The sequence below is a fragment of the Neospora caninum genome, chromosome IX (assembly GCF_000208865.1).
Source record: "Neospora caninum Liverpool complete genome, chromosome IX".
Taxonomy (NCBI): domain Eukaryota; phylum Apicomplexa; class Conoidasida; order Eucoccidiorida; family Sarcocystidae; genus Neospora; species Neospora caninum.
This window is the reverse complement of record NC_018390.1, coordinates 4482778-4496296: the sequence shown is the minus strand read 5'-3', so window position 1 is coordinate 4496296 and position 13519 is coordinate 4482778. Positions and strand designations below refer to the sequence as shown.

The window sequence follows — 13519 nt, the reverse complement described above, 5'->3', positions numbered from 1 at the left end:
GCGTCGAAAACGTCGCGAAATGCACGCGCTGCGCCCCGCTCTGTCCACGTACTTCCACATCGTTTTTCCTCCCCCCTCAGTTCCACGATGTTCAGTATCTGTGGAGCCACAGATAATTTCTGTGTGGTAGCAGTCGTTTTCTGTGGTGTCTTTGCCAAGCCTGTGTTTGTCTGAATCGGTGTTCCAGGGTCTCCCCGCTTGGACTCAAAACGCTCTTTACTCACTCCCCCTTGCTCTCCGCCCCTCTCTCGCTGTCGCTCCAGCCCCCGGATATCTCCCTGTGCCTGTCACTTCCTCCCCTCGCTCGCGATTCTTCCCCTCTCATGCCATATTCCGGCAAGTGCTTCTCTTTCACTCCCTGACGTGTGCCGTGTGCGGGATTCGCTGTGCAGGCTACTTCAGAATCGAATTCCTTTTCCTCCGGGCCTCCAAAGTTTTTCCCCAAACTCCTCCCGGCACGATGGCGATGGTAAGGCAGTGCGTCCTCGGGCGAAAAAATTCCCCTCGGTTTTTCGGCTCTCTTTTTCTGTGGGGACTCGCATCTTGTTTCCTGTCTCCCTAAACAGCAAACGTCTTCTTCGCGTCCGTGGTTCGTCTCCGCGCTTCCCTCTTTCGCGCGTGGTTCTTTTTTCGTGCAGTTTGGACGTTTTATTTCAACGTCGCGTCCTCTCCGTTTCCGCCTCCTTTTTATTGCGTGAGTGCAACTGCTCTGTCTCTGCCGCTTCAAAATGTTTTGTACAAAGGACGACGCAGAAGCCCAACGGCAAATCCAGCAGATGGTCAAGTTCATTTTGAACGAGGCCCGAGACAAGGCACAGGAGATCGAAGCTCGCTCGCTGGAAGACTTCAACATCGAGAAGCTGAAGCTGGTCCAGCAAATGAAGGACAAGATTCGCCAGGAGTACGAGAAGAAGGCGAAGAAACTCGAGACCCAGAGAGCCATGTAAGCCACACGCGGAGGCGCTGTCCACGCCGTTCGTTCTGCCTGGAGTTTCCTCCTTTCCGAGTGTCTCGTTGTCTTTTCTGGGTGGCCTACCGCAAGGGAGAAAACTCTGCACTGGCACGTGCGTCTCCTCCTCTCTTTTCTCCTCTTTTCTTCCCTGTGCAGTGACCGATCGACTGCCGTCAACAAAGCGCGCCTCCGCCGAATCTCGGCGCAAGACCAGGTTCTCTCTGAGGTGTACACCCAGGCCTTGTCGCAGCTCTCCGCTGTTAGCGGAAACCAAGCAAAGTACCAGAAACTCCTGGAAGACTTGATTGTGCAGGTGAGCGCCAAAGACGAGTTCCCCCAAGGGGAACACGGAGAGGCCCAGGTACTCGACAAGAGCGCGACAGGGCGCCGCCGACGGCGCGCTTCTCGCGTCGTTCTCCAAAAAACGTGTGCATCGTGGGGGCGTAAACCTTTGCACACGTTCGAATTCCTGCGCATGCAGGCAGGGGCACGCCTGTGTGTAAAGTGGAATGCGAGACGCTGATTCGTTAAGTGCGAGACGAAGATGCGAGCGCGTTTAGAGCGTGTGAGAGCGACAGAAGGAGAAGAGGTGGCCTTTTGCTCCTCCTGCTTCCGAGTTTCGAAGCGCCTGTTACTGCGTTTTCCTCATAGACACAGGCAAGAACCAAAACCGGGAGAGGCAAATGCGTCTCTGGAGCGGAAGTGTCCGCTTCTTCTGTAGGGTCTTCTGCGGTTGCTGGAGAGCGAGGTTGTCATTCGCTGCCGCGAGATGGATAAAGCACTTGTCGAGGCTGTCATTCCGAACGCGGTGAAGAGATACAGTGAGATTATGCGCAGTGAAGCAGGCCTCAATAAAACCGTTACAGCGACACTCGACAAATCCGGCCGCTATCTCCCGCCTCCACCATCCGACGACAATCCTGGAATGTCGTGGTAAGGACGAGAATAGGACGGGAGTTGAAACGAACCCACAGTTCAACCCTGTATTAGTTAACTCAGTTAATTAGTGTTAGGTTTGATGTTCTGCACCAACACAACCCGAGGGAAAAGGAGGAAGGGAAAAAGAAGGACGAGAAAAAAGGGGCGCGGGTCAGCTAAGGTATTAGGAGAGGGCGACGACAAGGCACGCGGTGGCGGGAGAGAGGACCGGAGAAAGATGCAGAAAAGCTACCCCTTAAAGCCGCAAGGAAAAGACAAGACATTCGCGGAAGAAGGGAAGAAACGACGAAGCTGTGTGTAACCGATCCTAAAAACGCGGCGTCGCGCAGGAAAGCAGGAAGACCGTCCCTGAAGAAAGCCTAGCCGAATTTTTCAGTTCATGCGAGGGCAGTGGTGTAGCCGAAGATTTGCAGTTTTTACAGATCTGTGGTTAGAGAGAGTCCGCTCTCAGCTGTTCTTGATGTCCTATCGACGCAGAAACGAACGGTGTCTTGTTAATGTGCCAAAAAAGTGGATGCTCTGTACATCTCTCGTGTGCTCAGTTCCTCCACAGAAATGAAACAGCCTAATGTTTCCGTCATCGTGCCGGAAGCGAGTCGCAGCGAGAAAAGTGTTTGTGGGGAAGAAGTGGGTAGCGTCTTGAGAGAGGACCTTGCGCACCGTGATTTTCTGTTGGAGGGGCGTCTTCACGTGAAACTCGCGGGGATTTCGTGGATTCGAAGAGTCTGACGCCTTTCCTCGGGTCATCACGCGACACGAATTCTCTTCGTTGTAAGGGAAAACACGGGGGAAGGAGGGAACGAACGCAAAACTGCGAAGAAATCGCTTCATGCTTGACGGTCACTTCTCCCCCTTTGTGCCTCTGTGCGTCGATGTGCGCGTGCATGCAGCTGCGGAGGCGTTGTGCTGATGACCCGCGATGGCCGAATCACCTGCGACAACACATTCGACGCTCGCCTGCGCATGGTCATCGTTGAGTGTGCGCCGACAATCCGAAACACCCTCTTCCCGAGCCGCCAATAGAAGAACAGGGAACGCCACACAGGAGGGTGTATTTCGACTATGAAAGGCTATTTCTGATGCAGCGCGACGTCGCCTGTGGAACCGCGTAAAAGGCGCTTAAACCGGCAAATGGGTGTTTTTGGGACGTTCTCGAATCTGCCCACAGTGGGGGAGGCAGACTCTAAATACATGGGAACCGCCGGGTTAATTTCTGTTGCCGGAAAACGCGTTTGGAAGTTTCCTCGGGCCATGCCCTATATATACCGAGTGCCGTCCTCTTTCTCCTTTCGGTGTCTGGGTCGGTGCGAGAGGACAGGCGCACGAACGTGCATGGGGCTGTCGCCCAGTTTTCCACTGTACGTGAAGCGGAAGAGCATCTTCCGTATAGGGGCGCTTTTGCAGTCGAGAGTCCGGTGAAAATGGTGTGGAAACACAGCTAAACAGCTAGAGCGCCTCTCTATGCGCAAAATGCGCATGAGGGCGCGGTGTATCGCGGAGAGATGGATGGAAGAGGCTGTTCCGGAACGACTAAAAAACTGGGTACCGATGAGAGGAGCAGAGAGTGTCAAGCGGAGACGAGCTCAAAAGAGGAGTGGCATGTGCGCAGAAGCAACAAAAAGCTTGGAAGCTTGTGTGTCGTGGGTCGTTCGAACGTTTGCCAAGAAAAAATCGTCCATGTGCGTTGAATGAAGGAACAAAGCCGAAGAACGGACGGCCGCTTGTTAGGCAGACGGGGGCACGCCACTGCTGCCTCTCTTCCCAGGCCCCAACGGACGACTGAGAGACCGGATGTTCGTTTTGACTCCCCACTGTCGGATTTGTGTTTCGTTATACGGAGATCGATAGAGCGGCGGTTTCTGAAGCTGTTTTCTGCCCCAAGCGTTTTCTAACAGAGTCGTCGATCGGTATCATTTTGCCCGTGGAACAAACTCGGAGTTTTGCAGACCCCTAAAACGAGCAGGTCACAAAACCCCTCTTTTCTTTATGGAGAGACACACACGTTTTCATGTCCATTCATATGCCCACACACGCACGCGCGCGCACGTTGTTTCTTCACACATCTGCCGGCTGAGCGGGTATCGAGGATCTACCTTGCGACAAGCACAATCCAGAATCTCGCGCGCGTGTTGTGTTCGTCCGTGCACACGCACGTCTCCATTGCAAAACAGTGTTTTCACGGGACTCCGCAACGGAGTCGCACGCATAGGTTCCTATTGGTTTTAGCTTGTGCAAAAGAACTCTTCTTCGCTTTGGCTAAAAGGCGGCACGCAAAGTGAGGGATCCAGTAATGCGCCCTGAGTTCTGCACCAGTTCCTTGTGCAGTACTCAAGAGGACCACACGAGACACGATCACACGGAGGATTGCCGTCTGGGGGACAGAATTCGACGCACACGGCAACGTCCATCGAAGCGGAGCAAACCTGGCCAACTGGACAGGGGAAAGTTGGAGAGCCGTCACACGTTAGACGGCAGACGCCAGGGATGCCTTCGATACGTGGCGTCAGTGTCGAGCAAATGTAAAGGCCGTCTTGGTCAGGGTCGGGGAGAGGGCAGTCCAGGTCAGAGAAACAGAGTTGAGGGACGGTGAAATGAATTGGACATACCACCTCCTGAGCGGGGCCTGCAAACAGCAACAACACTGGGCCACGCACACCATGGGAAATCGATGCTCCCTCCACTCTCTCTGGAATCTTTAGCAGTGGCGCAGCACTGACAGTGAACGTTACACACCGAAGCTCGGACACAGTGCCTTGGAGGAATTACAAGCATCGCCAAACACCTCAGAGCATCTCGGTGTGTAGACAGACCGAACGCCGAAGAGGAAAATAAACATTCGCACCCTGGAGGATATAACCTTGGAAGCTACGAGACAGAGAAACGTGTTCACGAAGCGGGCCATCGACCTCCCAAGTTGTGTTTTCTTTTTCTGAAAGTGTAAGCGGGTGAGAGACGGCAGCGGCGCATCGCAGCGCTTGCCGACATGCAACGACCACGCGGAGCACAAAGATCAGACGACAAGGTGAAGGCCCCCTGAATGCTGCTTTGCACTGTGGCCAGATGGCAGTTCTTCACCAAAAAAGAGGCGCCTGCTAACTCCCGGCGCATCGACGTCGAACCCATGTCCACGCACCGATGTCGTTCTGACGTGCTGAGGCACTGGCTGCGGAGGCAAGGCTCGCTCCAACGGATGAAGGATCGGTTCTGTCGTTTGAAGTCCAAATGCCCTCAGGATCGTGCACAGTTGGCCCAACGTCCTTGTCACTTGAGAGGGTGAGTTCTGTTTCGTTTCTTTTGTCATCCCTTGCACGCTCTCGAGCCGAACGAGGGGCGAGTGCAGCAAAAGCGGTGTCGTCCGTCGTCGCATTCTCTGTCGCTCCTCCGGGGCCTTCCTCCGAATCGCCTGCGACTGTGGTCACAACCAACTTAGGGACAACTTTCCGGTTTTCTCGCCCTTGACGGAAGTCACTGGGGCCGTCCTTGGCTCCTTGCCTCGCCACCTCCACTCGCGGATGTAACTCGAATGCCGGGGCATCGTCGCTTAAAGAGTGCCGTTGGACGTTGCTTTCTCTGGTGGCTAGCCAGTCACCCGCTTGGATCATCGGCGAACTGGATAGTCTCCCTTCGAACTGAGGAACATCTTTCGCGGAGAAGGGAAAATCAGCATAGTAGCGCATGTGGTTACGGGCGGGGTCCAGCCGCCCTTGCTCAAACGGCAACGGCGGAGCAAGAACGTACATCGGGGCGTTAGTACTGGTCGGCGACTGGCCGTTAGGAGCAGGAAGCCCAGTGGCTGAGCGGCTCCCATCGCCTCCTCGTAGAAGAGTGGAAGAGAGTGTGGCGACATTGTCCAGATGGCTCAGAGCTCCTGCCTGCAACTGGGGACCTACGATGGCCATTGCCGGCGGCCGCTGAAGCTTGGAAATTGAAGTTCCTCCACCTACCCGAATGACTGGATGCTGGTTTGGGAAACCGCCTGGAAAGGCGACACCTGGCGGAGGCCGTGCTGGGGCTACACTCGCCCACGAGGCCACGGAGAACAGACAGCCAAAAACTAGATTACTTGCGACAACAAACGCGACAACAAACCAAAGCCGCAGCGGCGGTGTGGCCTTACGATGCGAACTCGTGGAAACTTGACCAATCGATTCATATTCGCTGCTTTCAAACATCTTGTTCGACAGCCTCCAAGTCTCTGCAGTTGTCACATCAATGCGAAGACCGTTGAAGGCATGGGAAAATCAATGAATCACCCACAAACCACTTTATGTAGGGATGCAACGCAGGCGAAGGGGCGAGGAACGGAAAATGGGCTCGGTTTGCAGGCGACATCATCGAAACGAAAGGTTGGAGGCGAGAATGCTCGCCTTCCGGCGGAAATGGGTGACGACAAACCCGAACTCAGGAAGCAACTTTGAAGCATCGATGTTTGATTTTTAGTCGAGTCCAGCACCATTTTCCCTTGGTCGTATTTTTGCTAATAAGCAAGAATGGATTTCCACAGCTGCGTACAAACGGTGACGTCTGTAAGCAAGCGTTCCTGTTGGTGACGGTCCACACTAAGCGCGCGAGGCATCGAAGAGATGCTGGAACCAGAACAAAGTTAAGTCGTTCGAGTCAAATGCTTTCCAGCTTCGATCCTAGAAACACGTGATCTGTGGGACTTGATCATAAGGTGTAAACGTGTGGACGTTTTCGAAGCACTCTGCCTGGAAGGTTCCAGTAGCCGTGGAATGCTGACACATGAACCGAAGGAGTAGCTTTGATAAACGCAGCCAACGCTGATTGAATCCGGTGTCCAAGCGATATTCCTCCCTACCCTCGCTAGGGAATACCAATGTATGACGGACGACGAGGGGTGTTTTGGACTTCAATATACCCGTTCTCTTCACTGCCTAGCGCGCCAGGTGTCGATTATCTGGGCTAACACACCAGCCTCTCAACCGGTGCTTCTTAACTTTTTCCCGAAATCTTCTTGTCTCGGAGAAGCATCTTTCTGCCTTCGTTCTCAAGTAGCGGGACGGTCGCCACCGTTTCTGCAGCGCGTAGCACCGCCCGGAAAGAGCTGTACGAATATCAGGATGTTCACTTTGGTAGTCTCCGTCCTGATGTTAGTCTGTACGGAATACTTAGGTCTATCTATTTATATTAACGATAATGGATCTGGTAATGGTCTATTTATAATTACTGGCATACATTTCAGTCATGTCATTGTTGGTGCTATCTTGGGATTCTTTAATCAGAGTGTTTTCGGAAACTCCCGAGCGCGTACTAGCCGATGATGCGAGTGCCAGGTTTCGGGCACTGATGAGGAAAGACACGTTAACTCTTCGATGTTTCGCGGCTTCCATGCAATCGATGCACTTCATCCGGTGCGTACTACACCGGTCATGCTTGGCACATGAACAAAGGTATCAAGGGTGAAATATCTTTACTCAGGGGATGGTAGGTGTCGTGCACACTTCAACGCAGCCGCGTCAAAAACCATCACGAAAACACCCTAGAACAATTTCTAATTCAGGAGTCTACGGGGGGTGAAAGAGAAAACATTGTCGACGCGTGTGTTCAGTAGTCCTCAGAGAGGGCTTCACCAATTTTCGGAAGCCACGAAAAGGCAGTCGACGTCTACCCCTCCAAACTACGTACGCTTTTCCCCGCAAAAGCCCCCGAAACCTCTTCTGTACAAATCGATGCAACTCAGCGCCACATCTACCTCGCATCATTTGGCGGCAGTCGACTAGGCTAGCCGTGAGACGTGGTTGGCTGCCTTCGAATCAGGCGATATATGCTTTCGGCAAGCGTTCGCCAGGATCACTCCTGCGCGAACGGCGACCGGAGAATTCGTAAGGCTGTGTCCCCAAATATAGGGTGAAGGCGCAAGGTCTCATCCGGCGAGAAATCGAGGAAATACGGCCTTACGACGATCGGCGTTTGGGCCAGGACAGGCAAGTAGGACGCACAGAAAGTCTGTGCAGTCGACGCCTCCGTCCGAAAAATACTTGTCTGAGCAACACAGAACAAGCAGAGTTCCAAATCTCCTCGGTGCGTGAAACTGAAGAGAGAGGTACGACGGCCCATCTGTGAACTGGGGGCCGACAGAAAGTGTGGGGAGTGCGCGTGTTGCTTCCCACAGATTTCTTCTCTCTGCGCAGCAAACCAGTTTGCAAAACTGCTGTTAGATGTAGAGCTATCGCTGGTGAGAACGTAGCCAGGCGATGTGGACTTCTGCTTATGCACACGCCTGTGAGAGACACTCGCAACTGCAGGAGGATAAGCCGGCATGCTGTTCCCTCGAAGCAGGGGAAGCCTGCCTTTTCGGCTTTCTCTGCCGTTCGCCCGTTCTCGCCTCTGTGTTTCTATCAGTAGGCCTGTGAGTTGATGGGTTGCTGGACTTCCAAGTGCCAGTGCACCGCAGGACGCGTACCTTTGGAGCCAGGAGAAGCGGTTCTTCCTTGTTCACGAATTCTGACAGCAAGGCTGATCCGTCCAGTTCTCTCCAGGGCTGCCCCATGTTGAAAACGCGCTGCTCTTTCCTTTTGAGTCGAGAGTAACCGACGAAGCACGTTTGTGACTGACGCTTTCCAAGCGCTTCACCGGGGTCCGTCCGGATGAACGGACGAAGAGCAAGAAGAGCGTCTGCGACGGTGGTGAACGGATTCGTGAAGGTGAGAGAGAAGCTCCGCCGCCTACAGCGAACTTTGATCACTCCCGTACACTCGACGTTCACGAGGACAGTGAGTCGGTAGCCTCCAAGAGGGATGTAGCTAGGTACTAACTGTTTCCACAGATCTGGTCGGCAGCGGTGGACCGCCAACGCCTAAACAGGACAGCTCCACAAGGACGCAAAGGAAGAGACCTTAAAGCGAATGTTTGGGAACCAAACACAGTCTTTGACATGGTCTTCCCGCGTCTCGAACTAGAATCGGGCAGGGCGAAGCTAAACTGAGAAATGAGGCCGGACGGGGGTGGACGGACTGAAATTCTTGTGTGTGCAGCGAGCGCCTGCTCTGTATCTCCCCCGAGACGGCACGCTGCCTAGGTTTAAGGCGTCCGAGGGCTCAGCGGCGTTACATCCATTCTTTAGTGTGTGAGTCACGCGAAAAACTACGTAAAAATTTGAATCTTCCCTAGAACGCATGCATTTTCGGGTGGGCCTGGCGGAAAGGCACACAGGCCCTCGAACCGGCAGTTTTCGCGACACCAGAAGCGCTCCCGTGCCGCGCGATTTCGTTCTGGAGACCTCAAGAGCATGCGCCTTCGCCTCACCTCTGATTTTAACAGCGCAGGGAAGAAAATGTTCAGCGTGACGGTAACCTCTTGATTGATCCGGCTCCGGATGACTTGTGAAACGGCGAGCAGCTGTCGGAGAGTGATCGTCTTTTTCGAGAGGGGAACGTGGTAGAGGGCCCCACTAGAATCCATAACCAAGGCCGTATACGCGGGGGTGAAGCGCGTCCAGAGGATCCCGCACTGTTGAGTAGCCGGCTGTGTCGCTTTCACCAGCATGGACGACAACTGCCCGAGAGCCAGGTCTGTGTCCCTCCTTATGTCGATTTGCGTCAGCACACTCGTTCGAAAAGGCTGGACGAAGTTATACGTGACGAGGCCGTCGCTGCTTGGGGCGTCGTACGTGTCTAGCGGCCGGTCGTCAGGTGTAGGAATCAAGAGCAGCGTCTGAGGGAGAGACAGGAAAGAGGATACCGCCTCGCGTGCGTGTACCAGCCAGCTCCCCAAGCGATCTCTGAGTCTCAACACTTCGCCACACCGACGGTCCGTCCGGCTGTGTCGCTCACGGGGGCGAGGGAGCACGGAAAAGGTGTTCCAGAAGAGACTGCGTTTGATCTGCCCACAGACCAAGTCAAGAGTTGAAGCCTGAGCCCAGCGCAGAGGGGAGAACTCGACTTGGGCTTGGATGCTCACCTGCAGAGACACTCGCGGGAGATGGTGATACATTCGCTTGGGAATCACCTGACCAAGTCTACCCTCCAGTTCCGCAAGGCACGCTGTCTCCTGCGGGACACGAAAGATCAGAAAACGTCTCCACGTTCAACGAAGAGCGGATTCACCTGCAGAATCGGAGACTGCCAAACGCTGTCTCCATAACCTGTGCTGGGCAGCCTGGTCTCTGCACGGGGACGCCTGAGCGCGTGACTCATGAATGGACTCGCATGCGCACCCTCACACCTGCCGCAGAGGAGAGAGGCGTGTTTCCCCTCAGTGGACTTCCAAGGGGCTAGCCCGCTCACGTCCTCATACCCTGCCAAGGCTCTCTCTGTTTTCACGAAAGTGTAGACAGGGAAGAGAAGAGCGCTTCTTTTCTCGCGAGGCGCTCCGTCAGGCCCTCCCCCCCCGAGGCTGTGTCGCTCACCTTCTTCGAAACCCGCTCAAAGATGAGACGAAGCTCGACGAAGTCGCGCAGGGGGAGGTTGAGATCTCTGTTCTTTACGAGTCTGACAGTCCGTTGATCTTCCGCCCGCGGCCGCGCTTCCACTTGAGGCCCCAGTTCCGAAAGGTGGGAAACGCAGCTTCGTTGGACGTGGACGGAGATGTTCAACATCACGGCGACAAGGAGGTGACCTAGTTGTGGGTTATGTCCAGTTGGGATCAACAGCGCCTCGCTGGCAATGTCCCACGCCTCCCCGGAGTAGCGCTTGGAAATAAGCACAACCTGGAAGAACAAGGTGGAGAACACAGAAACACAAAGAGAAAAAGCTTGGGCCCGCTCCGGGTTGTGCAGGTTGGAGGACGGCGACACGGAGAAGCGCGACATGTCCCAGGAACCGCCTCGGTTTGCCGCGTCACGTTTGCTGTGTGGCGCACGGAAAACCACTCATCGTGTCGGCCACAGGCTTGCACGGAAGATTTTGGTGGATACGCACAGCGCCTCCTCCGGTGCCTGGCTGCGCGTCTCTCGAGCCAAGCGCCTGTCTCCTCCGGTACCGCGTGCACCACCCATGCCTGACCCGGAAGAAGCAAACGAACTTCTTTTGGCGACTGAAAGCAAACGCCCGAGTGGTAGACGCCAACTCCGGCGCGAAACGCCTTGCGTTCCGCGGGCCGCGTTTTTAACTTGCCTCTCTCACGCACCTTCAGTTGTTGCTCGGGGTACGCGGGAGTGCCCCGAAGAGCGCCTTGAATGAGTTCGATGGCCATTCGCGCTCCGTCTTCCTTCACATTGGTCAAGCTTTCGGTGGTTGAGTAGAAATCCGGCGAGTAGTCGTATCCCGTTCCCCGCACCTGCCACCAAGGTTTGTCTTCGTGGCCTGTATACACAGGGAAAGGCTGGCCGAGCCGGCTGAAGAGCTCCGCAGTCGCTGGGTAGAGGTGCTCAGCCACCCTTGCAGCATGGGCAGTCTCTACCTCATGCATTGCTACAGCCGTGTCCGGATGCACTGTGTACGGTCTACGCACTCCGATTCCTCGCACGTTCCCGGTGCCTTGCCTCGGCACGGGCGGGGTCGCTGACGGGTCTTGAACAGGGTACGTTCGTCGACGTGGCACTGCAACTGGGCGGGCGACAGGGTCAGCGGGGGGAACGTCAAAAGGCGTTTCTTCAGCCTGGTAGAATTGCTGGAAAGCCTCGACGTCGGCGGGCGTCGCGCCAGGGGCGAGCAGCGGCGCACGCGCTACAAAGTCGCCCACATGATACGTAGGAGCAACTGGAGGCGGAAGCGGATATGCGGAATGTGGCGCGGTGCTGTACGGGGGAGGAGGAAACTTAGCTTCCTCGGTGGAGTACTCTCGGGGGGACGGGAGGGGCTGTGGAGGTGGAGACGCATCGTAAGAGTTGAAACTTAAGCTAGACCCCGGAAAAGGGAACAAGGCGAAAAGGAAGAGGAGGTGCGCGAAAGGGATCATGAAACGGGTGGGAGCTAAAGGTCTCGGGGAAGCACGACTCCGAGCACACGAAGGCGGGGGCGAAGAGGCCGCCGCTCTTGCCGTTCCTCCGTCACTCTCGCTCAAGTGGAAGGTGGGAAAGCGCGACCCTAGAGACACTGAAGCAGAAAGCGGAGCGCCGGCGTCCACAGACGCTCGAGGTACCGACGCACGCCCCGGACCCGGGCGGGACCTGAAGGGGCGGCGGTCTCCAGAGGTTGTCCCTCGGTCTTCCATCTCGGCTCTCATTTGCTAGTGGACACCGCAAAGGGTTCTCTCCACAGCTGACACTTGTTTCCTCCGGGATGCGCCATCGAGCTCGAAGCCGTACATTCGAACGACTGCCTGGCCAGAAAGGCCCTAGGGTTCACGGACGGGAGCGAGTAGCCCCACCGTCCTCCCGCAGAGAACCTACGGGACGAACGCAAACCCGAGAAAGAGGCTTGGAGGATCAGTGTGGAGAGAGACACGGCGGAAAAACGATGTCCGTCCGTCGGCCAGATCAACGCAGCTCCAGCAGTGAGCCGATACCGGAGCGCCGGTGTCTGTTGAAAGGAGATCTGCGAGACGTTCAGCCGTACCCTTTCCAAGGAGCGTTTTGGGTGATTGACTCAACGACAAAAAAAAACACCGGTGAAGCAAGCCACAACGGAAAACGCAAACCAAGCGTTCTCGCAACGTATGCGACCTAGCCGCCCCGCGAGGACCATCCCCGCTTTTGAGGACAGCGAAGTACCGAATATTTTAAACAGCAAAATTCTATGTTTCTTGACAAGACAGTGTACAAAGATTTCTCCCCTCCACATGACGTCCCCTAAAGCAATGTCTACTTTTTTAGAGTCGAGTCGTTTTCATCTCTTCACGTTTCTTCGTCGCCACGGCCGCATGTCCTGTTCAGTTGTGTCTTGCAAGCGATTTTCTCAACTCCGCCACAAAGGCGGCTCAGCGGGGGGCGAGGCCTCACCACACTCTGCAAGCAGCTAGCCTTTTCCGAAATCGGTTTCAGGCGGGAAAACAGCGTCAATTTGCTTCGTTGTCTCTTTTCTTGATCGCAAATGGAGCAAAAACAGGGGCATTGGGTGTGCTGTTGACTTCTTTGCAGACACAGACGGAAAAACCTGCCGCGTTCTCGGCCCCCTCGGCCGAGCCGACAAAAAAGGAGAGACACGGTGGAAATTCGGGTGTTTGGAGCGGCAGAGACCGAGAGAGAAGCCGAAAGGAGTAATTATCCGTCAGTGCCGCGCTCGCCGGCACATCCGTGAGCGCTGGATTCGTCATTCAGAAGAAACGAAGAATCATGGTTTTCGTACCTGTAGGACTAGCCTTCACAATCGTCACGGCTGAGAACAGCGCAGCCATCCGCAGGGCGGACGTACCAGTCCCATGTTGGCCATTGAAGAAGTCACGGACTTCTAGAAGGCTTCGGACACGGAAAAAAACTTAGTAAAAGCACTTCAAACTTGAGAGCCAATGCAGCCCATCCGTGTGTTTCGGCCTGAGATGGGATACGTAACGGATGTGCGGAAATCTTGTGGAGAGAGCGTCCCTTTCTGAGCTCGGCAAAGTTCCCTGTTTCACTTTTCAGTATCTTCCTCGAATCTGAGGCGGCGAGCTCTGCGCCTTATTCACCAACAGCGGTGGACTGGGAAAAGCTTCTGAGTGGTGAACTAAAGGGGGCGGTCGGCCTAGTTCAAACGCTTTCATGTGCAGAAGGGATGATTCCGTGAGGCCAAACATTGGGGGGGGGGGNGG

At 55.2% G+C, this 13519-nt stretch overlaps 2 protein-coding genes across 2 annotated transcripts; one reads left to right on the top strand and one right to left on the bottom strand.

Moving 5' to 3' along the window:
• Window positions 1-728: 728 nt before the first annotated feature.
• Window positions 729-2914, top strand: NCLIV_043880 (hypothetical protein; the record flags this gene model as incomplete). The annotated part of the gene is made up of 4 exons (XM_003881308.1): window positions 729-943; window positions 1109-1265; window positions 1674-1885; window positions 2782-2914. 4 exons carry the CDS (start codon window positions 729-731, stop codon window positions 2912-2914), a joined length of 717 nt encoding a protein of 238 aa, XP_003881357.1.
• A 2069-nt stretch (window positions 2915-4983) lies between these two features.
• Window positions 4984-12016, bottom strand: NCLIV_043870 (conserved hypothetical protein; the record flags this gene model as incomplete). The annotated part of the gene is made up of 7 exons (XM_003881307.1): window positions 4984-6086; window positions 7811-7894; window positions 8582-8708; window positions 9158-9565; window positions 9812-9901; window positions 10260-10559; window positions 10979-12016. The coding sequence occupies 7 exons, from the start codon at window positions 12014-12016 to the stop codon at window positions 4984-4986; spliced, it is 3150 nt and encodes a 1049-aa protein (XP_003881356.1).
• Between the last annotated feature and the right edge of the window lie 1503 nt (window positions 12017-13519).